The sequence below is a fragment of the Amyelois transitella genome, chromosome 2 (genome assembly GCF_032362555.1).
Source record: "Amyelois transitella isolate CPQ chromosome 2, ilAmyTran1.1, whole genome shotgun sequence".
Classification (NCBI taxonomy): domain Eukaryota; kingdom Metazoa; phylum Arthropoda; class Insecta; order Lepidoptera; family Pyralidae; genus Amyelois; species Amyelois transitella.
The window spans coordinates 9,455,487-9,483,329 of NC_083505.1; the positions used below are offsets into that span (position 1 = coordinate 9,455,487).

At 33.7% G+C, this 27,843-nt stretch overlaps 1 protein-coding gene across 3 annotated transcripts; it reads left to right on the top strand.

Moving 5' to 3' along the window:
• The first annotated feature begins 1,573 nt into the window (after positions 1-1,573).
• Positions 1,574-26,800, top strand: LOC106129040 (ubiquitin-conjugating enzyme E2Q-like protein 1). Of its 3 annotated transcripts, none has more exons than XM_060946441.1 (6): positions 1,574-1,855; positions 15,563-16,175; positions 24,379-24,571; positions 24,837-25,038; positions 25,494-25,735; positions 26,656-26,800. In XM_060946441.1, exons 2-5 carry the CDS (start codon positions 16,042-16,044, stop codon positions 25,727-25,729), a joined length of 765 nt encoding a protein of 254 aa, XP_060802424.1. In that variant the 5' UTR covers positions 1,574-1,855; positions 15,563-16,041; the 3' UTR covers positions 25,730-25,735; positions 26,656-26,800. The 3 variants fall into 3 exon arrangements, with proteins under 3 accessions (XP_060802424.1, XP_060802435.1, XP_060802430.1); XM_060946452.1 differs by lacking the exon at positions 1,574-1,855 and adding an exon at positions 3,713-3,914; XM_060946447.1 differs by lacking the exon at positions 1,574-1,855 and adding an exon at positions 12,751-12,859.
• The last annotated feature ends 1,043 nt before the right edge of the window (positions 26,801-27,843 follow it).

A 27,843-nucleotide genomic window follows, 5' to 3' on the forward strand; every position in this document is an offset into this window, starting at 1 on the left:
TTTTGTTTTATATTCCTTTTTCTCTTAAGTTTTAGTCTTCCAGGCTGCAGCAGTAAAATCTGCATGAAAAAGCTTCTACGTTCCAAGGAAAAGATACTTTTATTTGCTATAATCCATTTCTTTATAAAAGAACAGTGAATTATGATGACACTATTCGTGTTGAAATTTTGTTTTAATATCTATAAAGAATCCAAAACATGAAAACATAAAAAAAATGTATTTATAAATGAATGAAACTAAAACAAAAAATATATACCTGACAAAATGAAATTATTTGATTTTATATTTATTTTTGGATTTGTTTTATATGTTTCTGTATTGTTTTCAGTCATCCGAAATGCACCGTGTATTATTCTGAGTATAAAGGAGCTTGTATGAAAAATAAATTATTTTTCTTGTAGACCTCAAAGCTAGAAATAACTTTAATATGTAATGATACATATCATATTCTTAGTACATATTTTGGCTGTAATTATTAAATTGCATTGTATTCAATCCAAATAGGCGTATTTTTCAATATAGTAATTTATGATGTAGATTTAATTGTATATAATAGATACTGATGACGAATGTATGTTATGATTTTATGGAATATGATGAAAATAAATGAATATCTACTTATTGTTTGTTAGTGGAGTGTTTTACAGTCTTTTAATTTCCTAGCTTTCCGCGAGCGGTCACCCGCGTGGACTTATCAAAAAAGGTTATAATATACCATGTTATTTTTTAATTTATTTATTTGTTTTATAAGTAACAAGTAACTAGCTGTTACTCTTGGTAAAGCCTGCGTGAATTTAGCGCCACCTACAAGAGAAAACAGGTTTTTACGGGGATGAAAGTCCTTTGTCTTTCTTCAAACTCTAAACAAAATTTCAAGAAGATTGGTTAGTAGAAAACGCGTGAAGAGACATCATACAAATAAATAGACTTACTTTCGCATTTAAGTATAATGTTAGTTGGATATTAGTATCGATGGTAACTTTCACAGCCAATCACTAAGTCCTTTGTTCTGTTGGTACAAATTCAAGTTCCAAACAAACAAGTGAAATATTTATGCTAACATTAACGTGTCTGAAATCGACATTTTATTATTAGTAGGTAATGTAATATACATATCTTAACGAGGATTGTATGAAGTCTTTTGAGCAAAGAACAATGTACCTTGGCACATAAGCATAAACTGAAATGTGAAATACGTATAAATTATTTCAAAAGAAACCTAAAATGGAATGCCAGGAATTCAAAAACATTTATTAACATAAGCAGGTATGGCCCTGAGCCCAGCTTATATAAAATTGCTATAAGGAAAGCCTCTTATTCAGATGAAAGACTTTGTTGTAGATTGTCTATAGGTACCTAGGTGTTTAAATATTTATTTAATGTGGTATCTACATAAGTTTTTGAGATATTAATAAATATGCACCCTATTCCGCACTAATAAGTAGGTACTTTAAAATCAACAGTTGCTGTTAACAAATAAGTAACAATATGCTACAAATTGGATGTTAATTCAAGTGTTTCTATTTGTCATTTTATTGTACTAATGTCGTTGGTATAAAGCTCGGCAATCATCATTACGTCTCTCTACGTCAGCGAGAGATCGCCATCTGAAACTACACTTCAATTTTCATGTGATTCACAGGAATTTGAGCTTTGATTATGCGTCATAGGAGTTTATAGAGATGCGAATGTGTGAAAAAGAGTGGATCGATGGTTGCGGAGGTTGTAGTTGGGCATGTAACGCCCTCTAACGGGGATGCGACTTGCCCGCCAGTGTACGGGTCTCGTGGCCGGTGCCCGGGCGTGTACGGAGTCCCAGCGGCTCTAGGGCGCTGAGCGCCGATCCCGGACCGAGGTAAGTAAATCTTAGCAGGTTTTCAACAGGAATCTGACGATAAATTATAAAATGTTTGCATCAATTTAACTTGTTTTGGACATTTCGAAGTTTTACCAGATAATTCAATAGTTCTCTGTTATATTTTTCCAATCAGTGATCGTACCTACTTACGTTTTTGTTTGTATATATATATATATATATATATATATATATATATATAATAATATACATATATAATATTTTGAACTTAATTAAATAAAACAAAAAGTAAAAAAAAAATGGTGATTAAACGATTTGAGATCAAATTGTATCTCCATAGGTACTGATACTGTTTAAAGTTCGATAAACTAAGTAAGTACCTACTAGGTAGGTGAAATGGTAAGACAAATTGACAATAAAAAAGACACCTACTTATTAATTTCACCTTTTACAATAGGTATACCTATATTTTGATTTTATAAATAATTCTTGTAATGTTAACACAATTATGTTGGAGTTCTGGTAATTTACGCTTGCTCTATAGTAAATTGTTTATTTTTATTTCACTCCTAGCCGCTCCATGTTTTATTTCATCCGTTTTGTGTGCGAAATAAGAATGTATAAGCATAAAGTCGATAAGTACGAATAGGTAAATATTTTAATTTAATCAATCACTGATAGAGGTATTTGTATTTTTCATTTTATTGAAAACTAAGTACTTAGTTTTTCCCGCCCACATGAAAACTACCTTTTGTCCTTTTACATACTCCAGATGTGTTATAAAAAAAATTAGGAGTTCGAGTGGAGTTCCAGTGCTTAAACTATAAAGAGGTAACAAACAAACATAGGTACTTTCCCATATATGAAAATAATTAATGATTGCGATTTTTTTACTAAAAGCTTATAGTACTATACCATGTGACTAGAGCTCTTTTACCTATCCTAAAGTCTGTTAGCCTAGACGTTGGAGAAGTTTACAAAAAAACTTAGTATATTTGTAAATCCTGTAAATCTTATCAAAATGGGATATGACTATGCTACCACGCCGTAACTAATGTAAGGGTAGATAGATACATACTACTAGATATATACCTAAATACGACGACAGTCCGAATAACCAAGATCATCCTATGAATTAATCGAATTCTAAGATTACGAAAGAGCCTTTTTCCATCCCATATTACTTACACACCCACGCTGAACTAACTGGACCAAAACATAAGTCACCATTCCATTTTATGGTCTGGTTTTCGACAAGAAGTCATTTATGTTTTCGATATTATAAACACGAAAAATTTTGTGAATAGATGATATAAATACTTGTTACATTGACATAAACAGTACCGGATTAGCCACGTAGCAATAGTAGCAAATGCTACGGGCCCCGCGACTCGGGGGGCCCGCGGTCTAATACCTGTCTGACCGTAAAAAAATATCAATTTATAATACACGTACCTTTAAAAAATACACGTATCTACCACGAGAAACGTTGGTATCAAAATCTACAACAATAATTTAAAATTTTACCACGTATGGTCAGTGCTTACGAAGATGATTTGGAGAATAGCCTAGGCGACGAATTAGTGTAGTCGCTGAACTGCTGAAAACAGATGTGGCTACTGTTATTGATAGCAAGAAACCAGAGTCTCTGGAACTGCAATTTTATAAACTTTTATTAAATAATTCCTTAGAATCGTGTTTCCCAAACGTAGAAATTGCCTTGCGCATTTACTTGTCTCTCATGATCACTAACTGCAGTGGCATGCGTACTTTTTCAACGTTAAAACGTATTAAAAACGAGTTAAGAAACACGATGGGTCAAGAACGTCTTAATCACCTTACTTTGATGAATATAGAGTATAATTTGCTTAAAGAAGTCGATAGTGAAAGTGTTAGGTATCTCTAAATTTGCCCATATGAAATGCAGAAAAGTTTATTTGTAATAGTTTTGTTTTATTTAATACCCTTCAAATTGGGAAACTATAGCAAACCAAGGGCTTCTTGACAGAATTTGCTACAGGCCCCGCGCTGGCTTAATTCGGCACTGGACACAAAGGCTCTACGAAGAGACGAGGCAAGGAGATGGTGCAAAAACTAGGTAGTTATATAAGTACCTACCTACTTACCATTAAATATTTATATTAAGGATGGTTTTAAGTGATATCTATACTAATATTAAAAAGCTGAAGAGTTCGAATTGAAAAATTCTTTTGTGTTGAATAGACCATTTATCGAAGGAGGCTTTAGGCTATATGACATCACGCTGCAACTTTTAGGAGCAAAGAAATAATGGAAAATGTGAAAAAACGGGGAAAATTATTCATCCTTCAGGGCTTCAATGATGCCTAAAATAACTATTTCACGCGGACGAAGTCGCGGGCACAGCTAGTATAGATAAGTATATAATTATTTAATAGTACCTACTTGTTAATAATAATTACGTCAGTTGCTCTCTTTTAATGCAATTCTTAGGTATATTATGACATAAGTAGACAATATTACTCATATAGACTCACATGCTTTACTTAACTCGAAAACAAGCTGTAAGTGAATGCCTAAGATTTTATTTCTATGATTACAGAAAGGACAATTATAATTACATTTAGTGTAGGCATAAGACAAATGCCTACATTTTACAGAGCAGTAAATTAGACAAGAAGTTATGTATAAACAGTACCTACTCCATGATACATTGATCACCTGGTGGGTGCTCTACCTACTTTATATTCAACACAGGATAGAACCAACACAAAGAAAAAATATATTTTATTAGCGTTTATTTTGCTCTATATGTATGTACAGGTTCGCTCTGTACGTAAAGGTTGCATGCTGACGAAGGATTTTAAAAAATCCTTCGTCAACATTCAACGTAAGTATTTACATATGTATAACAAAATTCAGTGATTTCAGCGTTGCAGATATGCGTTGATGGATTAGGTAGGTCAGCCGCTTTTTTGCCTTTAAAAGAATTAGAAAATTATACACAAATCTAACAACAAAATCTTTGATTAAGTACCAACATCACAGCATAGTGATATTTTACGATTTACCTTAGGATAGCATACCCGCTTACGGGTACTTAGGTCCGTTAGGCCATGGTTAGTCATACTGGTCCCACGACTACAAAGGAATTCCAAAGGCTCTCAGGCATTCCAATTATTTCCGCAGCCGCGTTCGCAAAGTTCAAAGTGACGTAAAAACAGGTTTCGATATCGTCATTTATTTAACGAAAACGATACAGATTTTTGTATTTCTTGTAAGAACTTATGAGAGACGTTACATCTCTGTTAACTACAGTTAAGCATTTTGTCTCCTTGACAAGGGATATGTCTTTTCTTCCCTTAGTCTCATTCATATCGGATTACCCAATTTTCATGAATACCTAAACCCGATTTTTCCATTACATATAAAACTGAATTTCTTGTTTGTCTTTGTTGCAACTTGCTAATAGGCAAATATTAATATTAGACCGATAAAGATACTATACAGTAGTATAATTTAATATTATTCAATTAACTATATTAATTCGTTTTGCCTTCCTTCTTCAGATATGATTTTTAGTCTATTCTAGGTACCTATGTACCTAGAATGTTTTAATTGTATCTACGTCATAATCGCACGTATCTAGGAACTAAACAGAAACCACTGAGCTGTCCCAATTCAAGAGGCCAGACTGGGTGTACCCAACATAGAGCAAAAAAATAATAATGAAAAATGGCTCCACATAAAAAGAATCATTATATTGGGGCACTATCAGAACGAACCCTTATTTCTCGTTATATTGCATAGGCATACCAGTAGATAGGATACTCTACGACCAAGGGGCAAGTTATACGAAATGGAAGTATAATAAATATAGCGGCTTCTGAACGCCGACCGCACATTTTCATATGAATAGGTGTAGGCGACCGGCGTCAGGGATGTCGTATCATTTCGTCCCAAATGTTAACATGACCATTTCCCCTAATGGAATATTGAAACAGTGTGTGTTAAATGTGGCAAGGCGTTATATTTATACCTATTTAGCTAAAACGAAAACTATTATCTCTAATAACAATACTCGTACTTACCTTAGTATTTTTTACTTTAACTATCTAAACAAACTAATAATAAATTAGTCTTCGACATTTCTTTTCACAGTAGTACTACCTACTAATTTAGTAATTACTTAAGTTATAAGTTGATAATCTTTAAAACAATTAACTTCTCAGAATTTTACTCGAAAATACTTATACTTCTATTTGTATTGAGTAATGTTGTTAATTGATACTTACTTGTAATCGAATAAATAGCTATCATCAAATTGATTCAATGAGTTGGATAATGACTCAGTTAAGTTACGAAAACAATATTATCCACTAGTGCAGACAGAATGCCTCAACTTTCCACTGCTGCGAAACTAAGTGTATTACCGGGGGTGAAAATTGAGGGGAGAATGCCTCCCGACTCCATCACCCTCCATCAGAGATCTAAAAACAACGAAAATACAAAAAACAAAAATGTGAAATTGAAAAGACAGTTGAGAAGACTATTGCTAGATTCGATTTCTGTGCTCAAAACTTACAAAATGCTTTTAACGTAAGTACTAGGTATTAAAAACTTTTTAAAATATTATTAAGAATGTAAATTAATTGAGAAATTTTAGAAAAATTAAATTCGTAATCGTACTCAAGTTCATGAATAGCTCCAAGAGCTTCAAAGGTCCGTTTCACCACTGGGGACGTTAAATATGTCTGTACAATTAGAGCGCCCGTCCGGTATTTTTTAGTCAAATAAAATCGTGCATTGCATTTTTCTGATTTACAATTGTCACTGAATTACAATAAATTAATAATAAGCACGCATGATATTCGCCCTTATATCGTTCTCCATACTCCACGCTATACTACTTTTATATATGCAAAATTACATAAAATTCTTGTAGGTCAGGTTTTGACGTGAAAGACGTACGTAAACACACTTTTACCTTTATAATATTTGATTGGTGTATGTCGAAATATACATATTTTCTTTACTTCTTTTCTATCAGTGTTTTGTTACGAAAGGTCCGTACCATTTGTTTGGGTCCACATTTCAACACGATTTCCCATTGAGTAGGCCTTTATTTCCACGATTTTCCGCTAACACGATGTTTGCAATGCAAATTTACTATGCCTCTTTATGTGTAATATTTACGCTTTATTTAACAAATGCGCCTGTTGGAATACTTTTCAGGTTCTGAATTGCTTTTAAAGCATAAAGAACCTAAAAGCATGATAGTTATACCGTTAACGCGAAAATATTTTCTGGTACCTGAAAAACGAATGATACCTGAATCACAGAAAGTAACAAGGTATAATTATAAAAATGGTGTATAGATTTTAATAAAATTTTGTGCGCAAGTCCGACTCGCACTTGGCCCGGTTTTTGCTTTGTTTGTGCTTCGAAACGTGCTCGCGTAGACAAATATTTTACGCGCGACGAAGTACTACGAGTATAGCTACAAGTTATCGTAGCTAGCGAGCCGTAGCTCGTAGTGATCGTAGCACTTTTCAGTTGAATGTTTTGATAAAGATTACCTATTTTTTAAATATATTTTTAACCTGTGTTTGCAGATTTTTTCTTACTCTTTTGTGTAAAAAGCAGTTTCTTTTATGCCAAGTTTATTAAGAAAATCCATGTCCCGACGGATTTAGATAACAGAGATATATTTTCCCCAATACTCACATTCACAGTGACGGATAGTAGACTATAGATAACTTACAACCTTCCTTTGCACTCACAAATGTCTCCCCTGTGGCGCATCATTTCCACTTCATTCCCTTCTTAAAATTAGAAATACAAAGGAAGTGTTTTATTTTTCTTTGGTGGGAGAATCATTCGAGTTTATTCAGAAACGCCCACGACCATATTGCATAAATTTGAATATTTTTAGAGAGACTCTGTGTTGGCGTTTTATTTGTAGAGCTAAAAGATAATTCCTCGTATTTAATTTTATCTTAATTTCTTCATAAAGGTAGGTATACTTGATTATTTGAAAGATCAATGTTATGTATAAACAAATAGAAAGTACATTGAATACACTGATATACACATAAGTATAAAATTTGAAGAAAACTCTCGTGTTGTGTTTGTAATCTAGGTATCCAATACTCAATCTCTGCCTAATTTATTCTCCCTGAAGTACCCTGAACGCATCTCCAACTCTGTAACGGTAGATTTATATTCTTAAGATAAACCTGACCTGCCTGAACGTTATCTGTATTATGATAAAAATGTTTACTTAAATTGATCAGAGCTCTCTGTGCGCATCGTCAGGAGAGCCCGTGACGTCACTGGCAGGGCGCCCACTCCCACCCTGGACCACCCACCACCCTTAGTACTGCGAATACTGCGATATATGAACATTTACCTAATTAATTCTCCACGAAACATTAGCTTTGTTGGATTAATCTGGTAATCTCCCATCCGAACTAAATGTTTTGTTGTTTTGATTCGTTTCGTTCACGATAACATCTACAATATTAGGTGTAGCGATTTTTCATAGGAAATTTTTATTTAATTTTTATTTTTTTTATTTTATTTTTATGTAAGTTACATTTTAATTTATTTACGCAATACCCACGAAAAAAGAACAATTTTTCCCAAAATGGGAAATTATCTAGGTATCTCCTTTGAGTAATCCTTACTAGTTCAATTACATGGTCAACTAAAACAATAGGTAAAGCCTGAAAAGGCGTATAAATGTTCATCAGGATTGCGGACCCATATTTTTTAATTTGTGTACTTTTTAACAAACCACAATCGAGTATCTTAGCAAAATCCCAGCGAAACACTCCGCTATGTGCAGTACTTGGTATTACTTGCTATTCTCACGTTTCAAATCTCACGTTGACATGGATCGTACCCTGGGGACGTGTACGCATATTTCACTTAACACAGATCTAGTTACGAATGCTGAAATCCTGATCGTGTTAAAGAGTTGGGAAGGATATAAATATGAAATGTTAACGTGAAATAATTACAAACTTAGTTCTATCGTTCTTAACTAGCAATATATCAGTTTAAAGATCATTTTGATTGTTATAAATTTAATCAAAATTATTGCTAAAAAAAAACCTTAAAACAATTGATCGCTGAAATAGGTTCAATCTCGGAGGCGTACAGTGAGTGGCGTGACAATGATAAGTTTTTTATTAGGTTTATTACGGCTGTGTGTGGTACACAAAACAAATGTATCTGTTGACGCCTACGCCCTGACATAGATCTACAGGATGTTCACGACAGTAAAATAAATAGTTGTAAAAGCCAACGCGCTTCTCTAATTTTTATACACAACTGTAGTATCTATGTATTCTTCTAATTTCTTTAACTCTTTCATCGCAAACAAATGTTCAGAATACCTGTGATATTTAGAAGATTGACATTAAGACCTTACTGACCAACCATACATATTTATTTAAATAAGGTTTTCTTTATCGGAACTTACAGTATAAAGCGCAAAATGATTCTGTACGATAAAATATCATACGGACTTTGCACACGAATTTGCATTTCATTCTGGTCGAAAACTGGATCGCCTCGATCGAAATTGCCGTAATGGTTTGTATAAGGGCGTGATTTGAAGGTACTTTGGCATCAGCAGCGTCATCATGTCCCTTAATGTCAAGGCAAGACAAAACCGGTTTGCTCACATCAAATTCGTAATGATACAATAATAAAAACAAGCGATCTGAATTTTAAATGAGATTTCATTTTAATTACCAGGTAGATAGTAACTTAATAAGATTTTTTTATTATTAAATGATTGGTGGTACAAATAAAAAACTAAATAACATCCAAATAGAACACCGTAGGGTAAAACCAGGATAGATGCCGCAGTGGGATAGGTGCCTCGTTTTCTAAAACTCATATTTCCGAAATAGCTACCTACGTTTTAATAAGTTAAAACGGGAGCGAAGTCTCCGCACACCTCAATCCCTGCAAGTGCGTCGTTGAAAGTGGACGTATTTCGCTCGTGTGTGCAATAATCTCCGCGGCGAACGTGTCAAACAGCTCGGACTTTTTTTATGGAAGTATTTACAGCTTCATAACTTTACAAGTACTAATTAGTTCCATATAATTTTTGTTATACCAGTATACAGGTTATTAAATTACACATCCATATTAATAAAGTTGTAGTTTTGTGTTTATTTTATTAAAAATATATAAGGGCATCTATCCATATCAAAAAGGATAGTCGCCTTGATTTTTCGCGGTATAGGTGCCCCTAACAGTGTCTATCCCTCATATATTTATACATTATAAATGAATATATTTTCTGTGTTTTATAATTTTCATTGCATTAGTTTTTAGATACCTAGCATACAAGAAAAAGAAACACCTTCAAAATTTTGGTCGAAGCATCACCAATACCACAAATTCCTTTAACAATGTCTAAAAGGGTAAAACAATCTGCAGATATTCTTAATACAGAAGAAAAAATTAAAGAAAAGAACTATACATATTGCTGAAAGGAAAAATTACAAATACAAACTATGTTTGATAAAAAAAAGACTGAAACTGAAAAGAAAGTAAAAACTAATTAAAACAAGACTGATACTAAAGGAAAAGGAAAATCAAAGGAGGCAAACAAAGAAACCAAAGATAAAGAGCGAGTAAAGAGAGTTTATAAAAGAATAAGGAGAAATACTTATTATAAAGATGACTACAGTGAGACTGATTTTAGTGAGAAAGAAAATTATAATTAAGTTAAAGTAAGTAAAGGAAGAGGAGCTCAAAAAAGACAAACTATTTATAGTTCAAGTAATGATGGTGGAGATTATCCACTAATTAATTGTTAAACGAAAGGAAAGAAAACCAAAGGTTTACCTGTTAAGAACACTAACAAAGACAAACAAAAAAGCTTTGAAGATAGAAACGAAATAAAAAGTTCACGAAAAGACATATTTTAAGTTCAAATAGCGAAACTGAAGATAAACCAGCTACTTACTCTAAAATGATAGAAGAGAAATGTAAAGATTTATCTGTGAAGAAAAATAAGAGAGAAAAGCAAGGTGGCTCTAAACATACAGATGATAATAATTGCATAGAATGCTTTGAAAGCTATGAATATACAAAATCGAAATCCGATTGGATTCAGTGCACTTCATGACAGAAGTGGTTGCATGTAACCTGCACACCATACAAAAATTATTGCTCAAGATGTGGAAAATAGAGATTATGAGTACATGTTGATTTTTAAACTTTTATTACTTACTATTAAAAATTGTTCATTATTTTTGTTACATTCTTTATGATTATTTTACTTGAAGATAATTTACATAACATGTTGATTGATATGCCACAATAAAACAAATTTTAATTATGCATATTTCTATTTTTTATTCCATACGGCATCTATCCCACACCATGGGCATCTAACCTCCTTAATATTTTCATGGCGGGGCATCTATCCATATAGGGTAGGCACCTATCCTCAAAAAATGGGTCTGCAGAAACTCATTTTTTGCCCAACCAGTAATTGCTAGGCCATCTAAAATAAGCCGTAATGTAAGAAAAAAGACCAAATAAGTAATATTGAAAGTATTTTTTAACGATGTTTTATTAGATTTGAAATAACGAGACAATTTCAAAAAGTGAGGCATCTATCCTGACTTTACCCTATATGAGTACCTAATTACAATATGCTTATAGGCTTTGCTCACAATAACTATGAAATAAACAAGTAATGTTCTTTTACCATAGAATTCAGAATGATAATTTCGATTTCTCTAATTATTGGTAGCTGGTACAAAACAATTAAAGTAAAAAATTAAATATAAAAATAAACTAAAATACCTATGTTTATTCGATATCTACAATTTGCAATAGCTGTACTTGTTGCTTAAACCTTCCTTTTAAACAAAAGTATGCCTTTTTAGAAATCACAATGTAGTCCTTATGAAATTTCATTCAGCGATGTATCTAGTTTCTATTTTATTTTTCAATTTCTTTCTCTATGGTATTCACGCACGCTCCATTTCACCTTAATCTTCGGTAGATTGCGTGGGTCGTGGAACACGATAACGCCTTGAGTAAATGTGCTTTTAGTAGGATCTTTTCAACTTGATAACACGGTAAACCTAGCTAAGTCTCTCGACACAGAAGTCATTAAAACTGGAAGAAAATGGATCAATATAAAAAGAAAATGATTCTGGGGACAGTCCGGGACATAGCAGAAAAAGGCAAGAGAGCCACCTACGCTGGTTCGGTCACGTTTTGCGAAAGCCTGTGGGTAGGCTATTTGGGGAACAAATCTCGAACGGACCTCCGCTCGAGGTGACATTTGTTCCTGTTCCTGTCCCTTCTATCCAGGTGGGTAGAAGGGACAGGTCTTAGAAATCTAATGAAATTCGAAGGCCGGGCAAATTGGAAAGAGAAATCCCGGAAAGAAGATCACGTACCTCGAATTTACATGTAGTAATTATAAAAATTTAATGAAATAAAGTATTGTTTTAGAAATACGGATATCTAGCAAATTTTCTCAAATAGACTCTTCAGATCACGGTTACTTACAGCATTACAAAGCCAAGGAAGTACAACACGATTATGTTTGCCAGTTATGCTAATGTCCAATCGATTATGATTTACGTTCTAAGTTACGTTGCATGCATCATGGTGGTGTCATGCCTTCTACTTTACGAGTATATGAATAATTATAAAACTTATATGAGCTTTAAAACTTATTATCATCTAAATATTATCTAATAAACTATTATCAAATAAACTGTAAATTGTGACAGTAACAAGACTAACATCGAAAGAATCTACTGATATCTATAGGTAGGTTAGATATACAAATAAAAATAAAGAATTTCTTTTTTTAGTGAACCAATGCTTTTGAAATTATGGAGAAAGACGAAAAAACCATGCCTAACTATCACTGTCAAGATTTACATTGCGTTACATAATTTACTCCACAGATAGCCAAATAGAGATCTTATAAGTACTTAACAAAAATGTCGTCACTGTACTACCTACATACCTTAACGAAAGATGTTTCATTGTGTAACAGCTGTACAGGTCAGTTTACATCATCATTTTATAAAAAATTTTGCTATGTAAGATTTTAGGTCCAAGCAATTTATTCTGGTTTAAATACGGAGCTATAAGGGATGAAAATACTGTTTACAATATTTAAATTTTCGTTCGTTTTCCGCCCATATCGCGATTTTAACAACAATGCTGACACAGAAACATTTCCCTTTTTAGCCTTAAAGATGACATAAAATTTTCTGTCACTATTTGAATCTCAATTCTATAATAAAGCGAAACAGCTGAACGTGGCCAATCAATATTTAAAAAACTGTTGGTTCTGTCTACCCCGCAAGGGATATAGACGTGATTATATATACATACACTACCTAGAAGAAAAAACAACTACGAGCAAATAAATCTGAACTCTAATTTTAGTAGCTACGAACATTCCTACGAATTAATGTGTGCCTACAACGTCTACAACCATGCCTGCTATAATCATTTCTAAACACGCTGCACAAATTGTTGTCAACAATAAAAAAATATATATCTATTATTCAACTTTTTAATTGATTTACTTTGTGAATGACTTTTGCTACTTTGCGGTCAAAACCATTAAAGATTACTTAGTAAATAACTTACTTAATCATAATATCATTTTACATATAATAACCTAAATGTCTGAACAGATTTGAGTGAAACTTTTCTATAGATATATTTTAAATAGTTACGTCATCTACAAAAATACAGTCACGTCAATCCCTTGCGGGGTAAACAGAACCAAAAGTCCCTTAAACTATGTACTCCTATCCTTAAGTGTCCGCCACTTTAAGAAATAGATGTCGTAGCAGGCTAGGGGATAGGTATGTATATAACTGGGGATTCTTCTATTAGGCGATGGGCTAGCAACCTGTCACTAATTGTATCTCAATTCCATACAGCTGAATGTGGCCTTTCAGTCTCTGCGAGACTGTACTGTATATGTGATTGTATGTACCTACATACGTATGTATGTTATCATATATATTAATTTCCTTGCTTTAGAATGTATTTTGTTGCCCTTGACTTGCCCTTAACAGATGAAGGACACAAAGGAAGCCTTCACATTTATTGGCTTGCCGCCCGATAGCCTGATATTATCACTGGAGAAGGACAAATTACTGCCTACGCATTTATTATCATAGTATCTTAGCACAGGGTTTTATCTTATTTCATCGCCATGTGCCTTTATACTCGTGTCAAAGCCGCCTTTTCTGAAGATATATATAATTATAGATAGATGGCTACAATAGTTTTATTTCAAATAGGTACTTACATACCTACTAAATACAAATATTTTTTTAGAATATAATAGAAGGTTTTATGTGTGTGTTCGGTTGGTGTAATGTGTCACTTTATAAATAATCAGGTACTTTCTGTATTTTTTGTGTTCTTTTAGCATATGATGCAGTCTGAATCTATCAGAATTCTTGCCAGGGTTTATCGATATCAGCTTTTTGTTTAAGTATTCCTGATTAGATTAACTGAAATTGTTATTAAAATAACTTTTGATTGTTTCCCAATAAAACGACTCGAAATTTCAGCCGACATTGTCCTATTTCGGTCGCCAGTTGTTTCAGTTGTCTTGTGATTAATTAATCAACTCGTGAATTACCAAGTTTAGGTCTCAAATTGTACCCTTGTTATTCAGTGGCAGGGATTAAGGATCTTTAGTTTTTTAAACTTTAACTTTTTTCTATTAAGTTGAACTATATTTATAGACAATATTTTAGCTATACCGTCTAGTCTATAGAATCTATCGCTGTAGTCGATTTTAAAGCCGCATTGCAGTATTTCGATTCTACGAGAATTATATTAGATATCAACGTGAAATTGTATTCTTTATGGTCGAAAACGTGCGTGCGGTGCGATTTTGGTGCACACATAAAAACCTTCTGAAAATGTACCCAGTTTAATAAATATTAGGAAAACGCGAATTCAGCAAAGAAAGTAGTTTTTGGTTATCTACCAAACGATGAAATCTAAATATTGTTATAAAAGAAGAAAGTGAATAACTAACTTTATGGGTAACAATTTTATTTTCAATTGTCTCTATTCACTGAGACATTCAATATTTAAATGCTTAATTTTACTTCTGTTATTTTGTTCGAATGCGGTTATTGTCTAGGTATCCTACAGGTGCAATATAAATATTTTTTTACAATAAACTAAAATCACAGGATCATGCTTGAAGGCAGGTCAATATTTTATTAATTTTTGCTTTTTGTCTCTTTATTGTTTTTCTTATCTTATGTCTTTTATAATCTAACCGTTATGAGAATTTGGGTAAAGATTGACTAATGGTAGTCAAATTATTCTGAGAACTAGTGTTTTCATCTTATCACCACACATTACTAAGAAAGATAAAATTTAGGAATTAATTTGTTTCCTCATGGAGTCATTAAATATCCCTATTGACCCTTGGCTATAAAACGTTAACATTGGGCACAACTACATGTGGGTGATCTTAAATATTGCTTGATTAAAAATTATAATAAAATATAGTATCGTTGAGTTAGTATCTCGTAACACAATCTTAAACTTACTTCGAGGCTAACTCAATCAGTGTAATTTGTCCCGTAGGTATTATTTATTAAAAATATAATTTCATGAGGGTTCCCGAAGTAATTTTAAATATGTAATGTAGCAGCAACCATACCTAATGGAATGTACCTTGGACTAACTGAAAATTTATTGCCTTTGTTTCAGACATTACTGGGGCATGTCAATCAAGCTCTCGGAAACTTCGGATATTCTAACAAGTGTGTGTACGATACAACACAAGTGTTCCCGTTAGTGCACAGCTGCACAACACGCGCTTGTAGTCGTTCTTCAAGCCAGCCTCACTGCAGTCCGTATGATATGCGCCGGCGCACTGTGACACGCCCGCATCGCCACGCGTCCCCAGAGGAGCGATAACCGACCTCCTCTACTTTGCCAAGTTTCGATTTCAACAACGCTCTCACTCCGTAGTCGCCCGTCTGCCGCAGCAGACGACTGTGCGAGACGCCCCGCGTGATGCTATCTGCCTTGCAGTACTGGCAACACGTACGAATTGCGGTCTAACTTTAAAAGTGAAGTTTGTTTGACACGATATTTCAAATGTAAACAAAGCTTTCAAGTAAACTGTGAAAAATTGTTATAAGTTCTAAGTGTAAGGATAGAAAGTGTAGGTGAAATAGTGTAAGATGACGTCGCGTTCAAAGGAAAAGGTGGCGGCTGCATTCCGGAAGCTATTCCGATCTCCGGAGAAGCTGGACAATGAGGGCGCCGGGCCCAGCGGCTCGCCCGCAAGGGGCCGGGGCCTGCTGAGACGACACAGGTCTGTACTGTACAAAACAAGTCTATGAAACTTCTTTTTTCATTAATAAAAACTTACATTTAAAATTACTTCACATCGAATTATGTTTATGTGACTGTGTTTTATATAGATAAATAAAATAGTTGGTACTACAGTGATCGATTCAAAATGTAGAGCAGAAACTGGTGTTGTAATGCATTAATCGGATATTCCGCAAATGTTTGATAACATGCATAACAAGTGCTCAAAATTTACATTTCTGTAATAACATAATATAACTAGACAGCAACAGTTAAATATACCGATAAAGTTGTTTCTAAAGGATACAGTCATTTATGCTATATGCGAAAATAAAATCCAAATATAGCCATTACCAGTATAATGATGGTCAACAGGAACTAGCCGGGCAATCGCTGATGTGATGACACTTGAGAATAATAATTAGCCGCAACGTGTATATCCTTACAGTATACAAACAATTTAAATCAGCTACATAAATTTATCGCCATTAATTAGAAGAAGAGAGTACATATCAATATAGTCAAAAAACTCAAAGACCACGTTGAGCTGAATGCCCTTATGATGGAATTGAGATAGATAAAGCGATAGTATACCTTCGACTAAAATAATAATTCCTTTGAAATATAATAATGGACTTTGGAGAGGGAGTTTTTAAGCGTAGAGAAACAGCTGGCATATATTTCTTAGCAACAAGACCAGCGTTTTACCTAAACGATATTAATTTAGCTCAGGCAGTACCAATATGCCTTATTTTCTAGTAAAGTTGGAGTACAATTTCAATATATAATGTAAAGTAGCTATCATTTTTACTAGTTTTAAGGCAACAACTGAAAATACGATCGGGAAAAGGATGAATAACATACATACATATAATCCCGTCTACAACCGTTGCGGGGTAGACAGAGCCAACAGTCTTGAAAAGACAGAAAGGTAACGTTTAACTGTAACTGTTTAGAATGAATAATAGCGAGAAACATTGCGAACTTCTGCCAAAAATGGGGTCATTACTACTTACTTTGTTATTTTAATATTCACTCCATGCAGTTTAAAGATATCATAAATTCCTAATATTAACGACCAGACAATAGCTATCATTTATTTAGTATAACAAGACTTAAATTTTGTTTAAGATCTTTTTCAATTGACACTGGTGAGAATCGACGTTAATAGAAAGATGGTTATGAACTTGTGTCGACGTTGTTATGGCTACGAGACCCAACATTACTCGATGAAAATAATAAGATATTAAGATTAGAAGTGCCCTGATTCCCTTGGTTTATGGTTTATACATTATTTTACTCCTTTGCTGATACTTTTCGCCAATTTACACTCTACGGTCCCGCATGTGATTGCTACAGAGCTTATTATCGGATTTGTTCGTTTTGTTTTAATCTATACCTATATAACTACAGAGAGATGTCGTCTTTCAGTTCAAAACAATCAAAATATAGTCAGTCTCCTTCTCCTTTTTTCAGTGTTCGTGGATTTTTTTGTAAATCGTCCATTAACATTTATTTTATCACGGTATTTTGTAAGTAGTAGTAAGAAAGTGATTTCGGCTGCACCTATTTTATTTCGTACGAATAACTCAAAAATCCGGCTGGCATAGATATACCAAACAAACTAATTATATATCCAGTAACTGTTGTAGTCACTTTAAGTTCTTCATACTTAATAATATGACGACACAAGCATCTTAAAAATAGCTCTATTAAAGTTCAACTTTAGCTTAGCATTTTCAGTTAATAAACAAAGGCAAAGCAGCCATGTTAGACGGGTTTTGTATCTTAATTTGTGTTACGTAAAAAAGTCGTGTAATCTTTCGTTTCTAAAATAAATTGAAGGCAATAACTCAAGATTTTACTTCAATATGAAATAATGAATAATCACACTGCTGCCATTGATATAATTGAATAAAATATGTCGGTACATTTTTATTTTAGTGATATGTAATGTAAATAGATTCATTTAAAAATTATACACCTAGTGTAAGAAAACAACGATATCGGGAGACACTAGTAACTGCTATTATATTTATCAATAAGAATAGACTACACAGACTGATATTTAAAATTGCATTCCAATATTTCCAATACGTAATAAATTCAAAGGTTCATCGTTCATTGAAGAACACATTATTAAGATCAAGGCCTTCGGCCGAAAACACGCACGTTTATTTATGCGTACGATACACATGCCTAACCTACACAACTCCAATCATACATATTAGGCGTCTATAAGGTCAACGATAATTGAAACGGACTTGTATGAAGAGCGAAGGTACCAAATTAGTGTATCTAAATACTAGTCATAATGATTAGGGTTGCGTAACTTTACTTTTTCTTTGTGCTCCAATACTCTTATGGTGTGTGGAAGAATCGGAAGGAAATACAGTCAGACCATATTTTTCAAAGTATATTATGAAAATAATAAAAATATAGTATGAGAATCTTAAAACAATCTGTGTATTTTTAAAACAAAAGAAAATATACCATTCATTTAACATACAAGTTCCTTTATTATTTCTAGACAGACCCGACCTAGATCATGGAAAACTCTTTTTACATAAGTGCAATTTCTACTTGTCTACCAGACGACTAAGTATAAAAAGTGTGAGAAGAGCAACTAAAAATGTTATAAATTCAATTTCAAATATTCAAGACACTAATTAATGGAAATGTCGCTTTTAGAACTAAACACCTAGCATCACGCGTCACCGGCGGCCTACTTTTGTACAAGAATTTTAAGAAATGCGACAAAAGTGACAATAGCGCAATTCGCAACCGTTTCAAGGAAGTGTGCAATTGATGTTGTGTCATTTCAGCTCTCGCGGACAAAGACATTGTTCATCCACTGTTATGGACTCGCTGACCACATTATAGCATGCAGCCGATATCGTCACATCATACAACACAATGCATGACGATGTATCCGATCCATCGAAACATTGCACTATGACAACAAAGACGACAACATAAGACAACACAGCTTATCTTCCCATTATTGTTAATTATGATAACATTTAAACATTGTTATTATTGCAAACAATATTAACGACCAGTAATAAATAGTCTTGATGCATCTATCTATTAATGCTTCGCTCGGTAGGCTTTATTTGCACAGTAACTAATAAATTCTAATTAATAAACTATTTTATGGACGTTAATTAGTCACCACTAGTTATGCCCTTACTAAATGGTCCTTCTTTCGACCTTCTTCAAGTTAATTACCTAGAAATAAAATTATATACAAACTTTTTTATTATTTGCCCACGACTCTTCACCATTTTTGCTGATTTTCCTTTGCTGTTGGAGAATTGGGAACATCTAGATAGGTATTTTCTTAAACTCCACAATGAAAAAAATATGACAAACGTCAGCTTTCTGCAACCAGCTTTTAAATTTAAAAAAACCCTACATCATGGAAATCCTTTATATATAATGTAGATAATTCATGGCGCATCTGTAAATTCCAGTTATAATATTTTCAATGTGGTTTACCGCTAATGACTTATCAACTTTTTCGACTAGGAGTTTTTGTACAAAGATAAAAAAACAAAGTTTGCATATTTTTTTCTAGGATTTGGTCACAGTTTTCCTTTTGCAATTATTTGATTAATTAGAATAACAAGAAGCTATTCTGTTTGTGAAACTTACATATATAATATAATAGGACTGCGTCATGAAAATATTTGACAATTGTAAAGTAAGAGTTAATACGCTGGTGAAACAAGTTGCATTAACATTTCACAACATTACCTAAATAATTAGCGATAAAGCGGGAATAAAGCCTTTCCTTTTCCTTGACACCACGAGGCGTATGTAAAATATGTCCTTAAAACGCTTTAGACCGGTTTACTTATATTTTGTAGTTCTATGTTACCCCGCCAAGTTAATGTTTCTATTCCATCCCATAGTTTTAAAGAATAATATAACAGTAACTATAGGGAAAACGTACTTTACCATGGGGTAATCTGCCATCATGCAGAGGGTTCGGCATTATCAGAACGTCGCTACGTAGATATTTTTATATCGGCACAAAATTACCATTTCCCTATTTGTAATATTATCCTGTTGTTTGAACGTTGTCAGTTTCCTTTTTATAATAGGTAGATACTGAGTAAAGTGTGATGGGGAAAAGTCACGCACGCCTGCGTCACAAACCAGTAAGACAAAAAAATCTTAGGTAGTTAGGATAACTTCTTTTAAACTAAGAACAAGCTTCATAATTCAATACTCTACAAATGGTGCCTAAATGGTGGTTTCAAATCTGCAAAAACAGTACTTACTCGTTTGGTAAGACCCACTTATAGATCAGATCAGATGAACCTGCTCGGCCGGAACAAGGCACCTTATTCCAACTGGTTGCACTTTCACAAATATCTACAACATGCCTTTTGCTATTTTTAGATGCAGCTTTTGCATCGCTACATATCTCCGGTATTGGAGTAAACTGTACAATATAGGGATTTAACATTAATCTTTTTTAAGTGTTTAGATCTAAGTATGTCTAACGTTTTTATATGTTCACAAATTATGTACCTATTTAGAAATTAATTACTAAGGTATATTCGCACTTGTTGAGCCCGAATCCGCTTTGGACTTTACCTTCTCTTTAATTAAACAGTATTTTTGGTTACATAAATATACAACAAATAAGTTCTCTGGACATGTAACGTTTTACTACCGGAATTCCTTTTTTATAAAGTCGAATAATTATCTATCTAGCTACGTAAATAATACGCGCTAATCAATTAAATAATAATAAGAAAACCTGTTAATTGCATCTGTTGTTGCAACCAGACCACAATCGGGTCCTGCGCATGCATTTCATTTATCGGATCGAAAGTTGTTTACGTAATCTTTACATAAATCTCCTGGAAGTCAATGACCGCCCAGAAGCGTACACTGTACTGCATATTGTTGGATACAATCCAACCACAAGGTTTTGATAAGCCGATATTATTGACGACACGTTTTCACTCTTGTATTGATATATTGCTCTACATAAAACTATGTAATTACTTTAAAAAAACTGCAGAGTTATGCCTTCAGATAAAACAAAATGTAAAAAAGTTTTTGTAACTCATCGTGGAATTGATAGTGAAAATCGGCCTAAGGCCTTTGATGTTGTTTTGACGTTTTATCAACAATTTCACATTTAGACAGTAAAGAAATTTTAGTAACATACTACTTTTATTGCTTTACTTCCAACTACAACGAAAATCCGGAGCAGTATGCCCCAAATTCAAAATAAATGTGATACTTTTACGACCACAATTCTGAAAATTGAACACGGCAGTCATACGACTTCCGAGTAAAAGCTTTTGAGGTATTCTTTTTACATTGAGAAATTAAATTCAAGATTTCAGATATTTACTCGTAAGCGACAGGTTCGGAGTTTTAACATAATGGCCTACATTAATGCCTTTCGAGGTACACAGAGTCAACACTTAAAAATACTGAAACGCCACTTTCAGCTACTAACCCGTCGTATAGCCCAAAGGGTTCAAAGGCCAATCTACATCTACTGCTGATTGATAAGGGCTCAGGGTGCACTATGAGATGATTGTCTAAAATTCCCGCCGGAACCATTTTACTTCACTATTTATAAATTAATGTTGTAATAAAACAAAATATTGAATATCTTCTACGCACGTAGAATATATAGAACTACTTCTTCCTCTCCAGTTACAGCGCGAAACTGGAGCGGTATGTCCTACATTCAAAATAAATGTTATACTTTTACGTGCACAACAATCCGGTGTGTAGTGCCCGCCAAATCTCTCGGATGTAACCTGATCTGTCCTTTTTACTGGTAATCTACTAAGGTTATTGCCACCTACGGTTTAATTCATCTATAAAATTCCTTGCATTTTATATTATTTTGCGATTTTTCAGATGCCGTGGGAATTTCTTAAAACATTATCTGAATTTGATTTTGAAAATAAACATTTTCATGGTAGTATTTCATAATATGGTTTAGCCCTGAAATAGTCAGGCAGATAAATAGTTTCGTAGGTATTTAGAAATATAAATGTCTTGATAGTGGTTGTTTGAGATATTAATCTTATTTTATTAAAAAATAAGTACTAGCTTTTATCCGCGACTGCGCTTCTGGGAAAATGAGGAATAAAAAGCATGCTAGAACCTTACATGAACTACGAGATGCATAGAAATACTATCCACAGTTCTAGAACTGTAGATCGTAGGTATTTCCATGTGTTCTAGGTGTAACTAGTTAGGTACATCTAAAACAGATAGTATTTCTCAAGAATACCGCAGACAAACATCTATAACTTTGCCTTATTAAAACTTGTAGATATTCATGAAGTGATAATGATTCCTAATGACACATATTGCTGAGGTAGGACCTTCATAATTTTTAATATGCTGCTTGAGCGTCATATTCCTCAAGCAGTGTGACGGCATTCCAAACATTTTGTTTTATATCCGCTACAAGAACAACATTCATTACTATCAATCATGTTAATTCACGTGACTTGATTCACTGCCAGGATTTGCCAATAACTTCCTTGATTTATAAGTTATTGAGCAAACTAGGGCTTGAACAAAACAATTGCGAATGCTTTGTGTGAGGTGATGTTTGCAAAGCGTAAAAAGGGCTGTATAGACGCACCTATAGACACACCCACTTATGAATTCAAGATGCGTTTTGACTACGTGATTAAGGTCGTTATATCCATTTGAATCATAAGTAGGTACTCTATTCACTTCATGTTTATTACATTGCTACCTACAAAGTATTTGATATTACAGTTCAGATTATACCAACTAGTTGTTCATATTTAAACAATTTGAACTCTAAAAATTCGTAGAAAGATTATAGCCGAAGTCTTCCGTGTTACCACGAAGCGAAGAAAAATATAGTGGACAAAAAATATAGTTATGACTCTTCGCATGCAGATTGTAAAAGTCAATCAAGGGAAAGAGACTCGTATTTTAGGCGATGCGCTAGCAATCTCTTACTATTAGAATATAAATTCCATCATCGAGCCATACAGCTGTATGTGGCGTTTCAATCATTTTTTTCAAAACTGTATGTAGATGAGTTTATCAAGGATACATTCTGTACAAAATTGATTAACACAAGACTGTAGATTTTCAGTAGGCTCTACATAAATTTATTCTCAATATTTAATTATTAACCTTAGTCTGCAACATTCTCTATGGATGATTAAAACTGAATTGAAGTATCATGGCTTCACATAATATCTTCGTGGATAACTTTACTAAAATTCTTCAGCTACATTGTGGGTAATTTACGCATTTTGTAATGGTAGTTACCTGTGTATAAAAAATCGGCACTTAAGTTAATGTCTAGCCGGTAAATATAATTAAGTATACACATAGTTTATACTTTATCAAATAAACCGGGTCTCAGACGTGTTTCACAATCAATAAAGGTTCACTCATAAATAAGCGAACATTATCAATGTAGGGTAATTCCTTTACTAATTCACATCAAAGGATGTGATAGTAAATTGGGCCGTTGGTATGTATATGAATAAATTGACAAGTATGCATCTCGTAAATTCGGGCGCCGCCGCCGCGCCGATCGTAAATGGTCATTTGGTCATACCTGATAAAGGCAAAATAATTGTACCTTATAATGAACAGCAGATTTTTATGACGGACAGATCTAAACAAGGTCCTTTTTTATTTATCATTATTTAAAGTTTTGCTATCAGTGAAAAGAAACTATTTCCTTAGGCAACGATTTTTTTTATTTATCGTCGTAAACTACAATCATCATGGCATATCGAAAAAATACATAGGTATAATTGCCACATCCTTAGGCGAATTCAGAAGCGCGTTAAACGAGCGACCCAGGTTATTTTGTTTACACTAAAAACACATACATTTTGAGGCACTAATTATCAGGGACAAAAAAATGTTTCTTAGTTGATTTCAAAGACGGTCATCCTGTCAGTTAAAATAAATTAATATATACCAAAGCCCAGGATAAGCACAGGATGGTTTAGACCCAAAGTCAGATTGAGAATCGAGACTTGTGTTATGCGATACTAACAGCTATAATTTATAATGAGTAATAAATTATCTAAAAATTAATAAATATTCCTATAAAGATATTGGAAAAAGTTCGATTTTCTCATCACTTAAAACTACCTACAGTGGATTATACTAACAAATTATTAAATCTTAACCTTCTTTCGCTACAGAGACGGCGTCAGTCCAGCAGAAGCGGCCGCCAGCTTGCCAGCGAGCCCTGGCGCCGCGGCGCTGGTCAAGAAGAAGGCCGCAGGAGCGACCGAAGCGCGGGAGCGTGCAGCCGCCGTGCGGACACGAAGATTGATGAAGGAACTCAAAGAAATCCAGCGGTTGCAGGACAACAGGCCTGATCCTGTTTTCACGGTGAGTGTGAATTCATGAAATGGAAAAGTAGGTTTTGTATGTAAGCACATGGCGAGCATGTATGTCGAAGAGGCTTAAAACTTGAAACTGTAAGAATATGATGTCTTTTTTCTGTGCAGTTGTATGTAAAAAAATTTATCTCATACAAAAATTAATCTCATACATTCATACAATATCCGATTCCGAATTTCATAGCTAGAAAACACTCGTAAAATTTTTTATTCACACACTTTTTATAACTAAAGCAACTGCTATCCAACCTAAGGTGGAGTTGGTGAACGACAACCTATTCGAATGGCACGTGCGGTTACACCAGATCGACCCCGAGAGCGAGCTGGCTGGTGACCTGCGAGAGCTTCAAATACAACACATACTGCTGCACCTCGTCTTCCCTGAGAACTTCCCCTTCGCGCCGCCTTTCATGAGGGTCATCGAGCCGCGAATAGAGAAGGGCTTCGTCATGGAAGGTAATTGCTATTTTGTTATCCAAATGATGCAATTAAATCCATATCCATACTGATATTATAAATGTGAAAGTGAGTTTGTTTGTTACCTCTTCATAGTTAAACCACTGAACCGATCTGTATAAAATATATTTTGCATAGGTACATATGTATGTATCTCTAAGTTTTCTGATCGTGAATGTAAGAGATAGCAGGTTTTTAGGTTTTACACAAATCAACTCCCATCTGACCTCCGCAACCTTTGCAGGGGAGCCTAACCTATATTATGATTACACGTCAATTGCCTGAATATGAAGGTTTACTCAGGTATTTCCCTTACCATAATCAGTAAATTAAGTGTAACTTAAAACCATATAACCAAATCAAGAATCTTACACTTATGATTAAGGCCTTTTATTAAACAGTAAAATTTCGTAAGTAGAGCTAAATTTCTCATGTAAATATTATATCCATTTCAGGAGGCGCAATTTGCATGGAGCTGTTGACACCTCGAGGGTGGGCGTCTGCTTACACTGTAGAAGCTGTGGTCATGCAGTTCGCAGCGTCCGTGGTGAAAGGGCAGGGCCGAGTTGCGCGGGCGCCGCCTCGACCCTCCAGAGAATTCTCGCGACGGCGCGCGGAGGAGGCCTTCCGTTCGCTAGTGAAGACACACGATAAATATGGCTGGGTCACGCCGGCCCTCTCTGATGGTTGAAGCAAGGTGTGTACTATAATTGAGGTGCTTAACTTAAAACATTAGCGATTTTATTGTTCCTGTTTACAGTTGGGAGCGTTTTTATTACCTTCTGTTGCCGAAGAAAACTTTGATTACGAAAAGCTATGCTAGTGATGATAACAAAAAACATAATTACTTGTAGTAATGACAAATGGTAAAGGCTTAGTCAAATTCCTGAAACCATTCTAGGACTTAGTGTTTTTCAGCAGGTCATTTGTGCTTAATTATCCATAGAAACAAAACAAATTTATGTTTCTAACTTGGTTCGTAAAATTAATTCGTGTGGTAAACGATATTAGTCTAATTAGATAATTTCATTTTATACTGATTCAAACTCAAGACTGTTTAAGTTTTCTATTTAGCGACATGAATAGCACGGAACATTCATGTACCGATACATGACGCTCCTAACGAATTTGGAATTTATAATATTATGTCCAGTCCAGTCCACATGTTTTTCATATAGGTAAGGTTCTAGTAGTAAACCTAAGACAACTTTGTCCCTCGTGATTGACTGATCTATTTGTTATGGCCGAACGCCCAATGACATTGACCCGAATATAAATAAAGTGGCCGCGGGCACCCGCACTGTTTCATAATAGCAGCATTTATCAATTTAGACGATCAATTCTGACCAATACAACGCTACCTTTGCGACGTGCCCCTGCAATTGGTAACACAACCATTTTATAGATCGTATACGACTATAAAACATACCTACTTCGTTTGACTTAATAATATATATATCCCCTTTCTGTGTGTAAGTTTTCTAAGAAAATCTTCAGATTTTTTTAGAATTAGGCAAAATTTTAATGCTCATAATTAGCTACCAACTGTACATTCTCCACTCAATACCCGTTTACTTTATTACCTATAGTAAATATTTCTTTAATTTTTTATTTCAGGTGGTGCTGGTCAACTGTACCTAATGCAGAATTGATCTCCTTTAGATTTATTTAGAATTAATTTACTAGTGCAATTTTTTTAATGCTGTGTTCTGTATAATTTAGTTGACTATTAATTTACTCAAGTGAAAGCCCCTAATGTAACTAAACAACTGCTATGTTACATGATTAATAAGTGGCTAATGAATTGTAGATAATGAAAACTTCTTTAATAAATGTAATACCTAGGAAAGATTTCGTATTTATCGTCCATCAGCAACACGAACATCTACTCGTAAAACAAACGTACATAAGTTGAAACAAAATTGTGAATACGGCTATCAGTTTTTTTTTTCTTTAAATGAATTTACATATTGAGTTCTTAAATTTAAGACAAATTGGAGGCAGATTTATTAAAAGTTTTTAATAAAAAAAAATCATTCCGCCGTTATGTCTATCTAAAAAGCATTTTTAAAAGATCGACAAACAAATTTATGAAGTAATGTTTGTCTGTTATAACTTTTAAGTTGATCCGGAAACATAGGTACCTACCCGAAAAAGTACCTATTTTAGATAAAATACCACCTATGTAACGTGTACGTCAAGAAATTAACAAAAATAAAAGGATAATGTTTTATTCTCGAAATATTGTGCCAAACCTAACAATATATTTAATGCTCATGTCTTATGTACCCTAAAATTAAGAATATTTAATTTTAAAAGCTCAAAATAAATATATAAACATAATTTAGTCGATTGTAAGACGATAAGATGTCCATATAAGTACCTATCTTAAAATGCTATTTTATCTAAAAATATTTCGTATCGTGTTTTATCCAAAGAACGCCATTAGAAATTAATAAAAAAAATACCTTTTTTGATTCCCTGTCAAGTCCCCAAATCACCATATCGCTTTCAAAATCAATGTTTAAATTTTTTAAAGGAAATGTCTCCGTCCCAAAGTCATTTACATAATTTTGATAATATACTTACCTAGACACATTTTGTAGAATTAATTCCATCAAACAATTAAAATAAATTAGACTTTCCGGCATAATACATTATCCTACCATTTTATTATAGAAATAATAATGTTCTATTTTATTATAAAATATATTATACATATGTACATGCCAAAACATTGCATGCTTTTTGTAATTAATAAAGTAGTGAAGTCAAATTATTACAACCAAATTATGTATTTCCATG

Excerpts from the sequence above, each read along its gene's own strand:
- LOC106129040 (XM_060946441.1), top strand. The coding sequence starts at position 16,042 with ATGACGTCGCGTTCAAAGGAAAAGGTGGCGGCTGCATTCCGGAAGCTA. Across the intron at positions 16,176-24,378 it reads GGCCTGCTGAGACGACACAG|AGACGGCGTCAGTCCAGCAG; the intron begins GTCTGTACTGTA and ends CTTTCGCTACAG. Across the intron at positions 25,039-25,493 it reads GAAGGGCTTCGTCATGGAAG|GAGGCGCAATTTGCATGGAG; the intron begins GTAATTGCTATT and ends TATCCATTTCAG.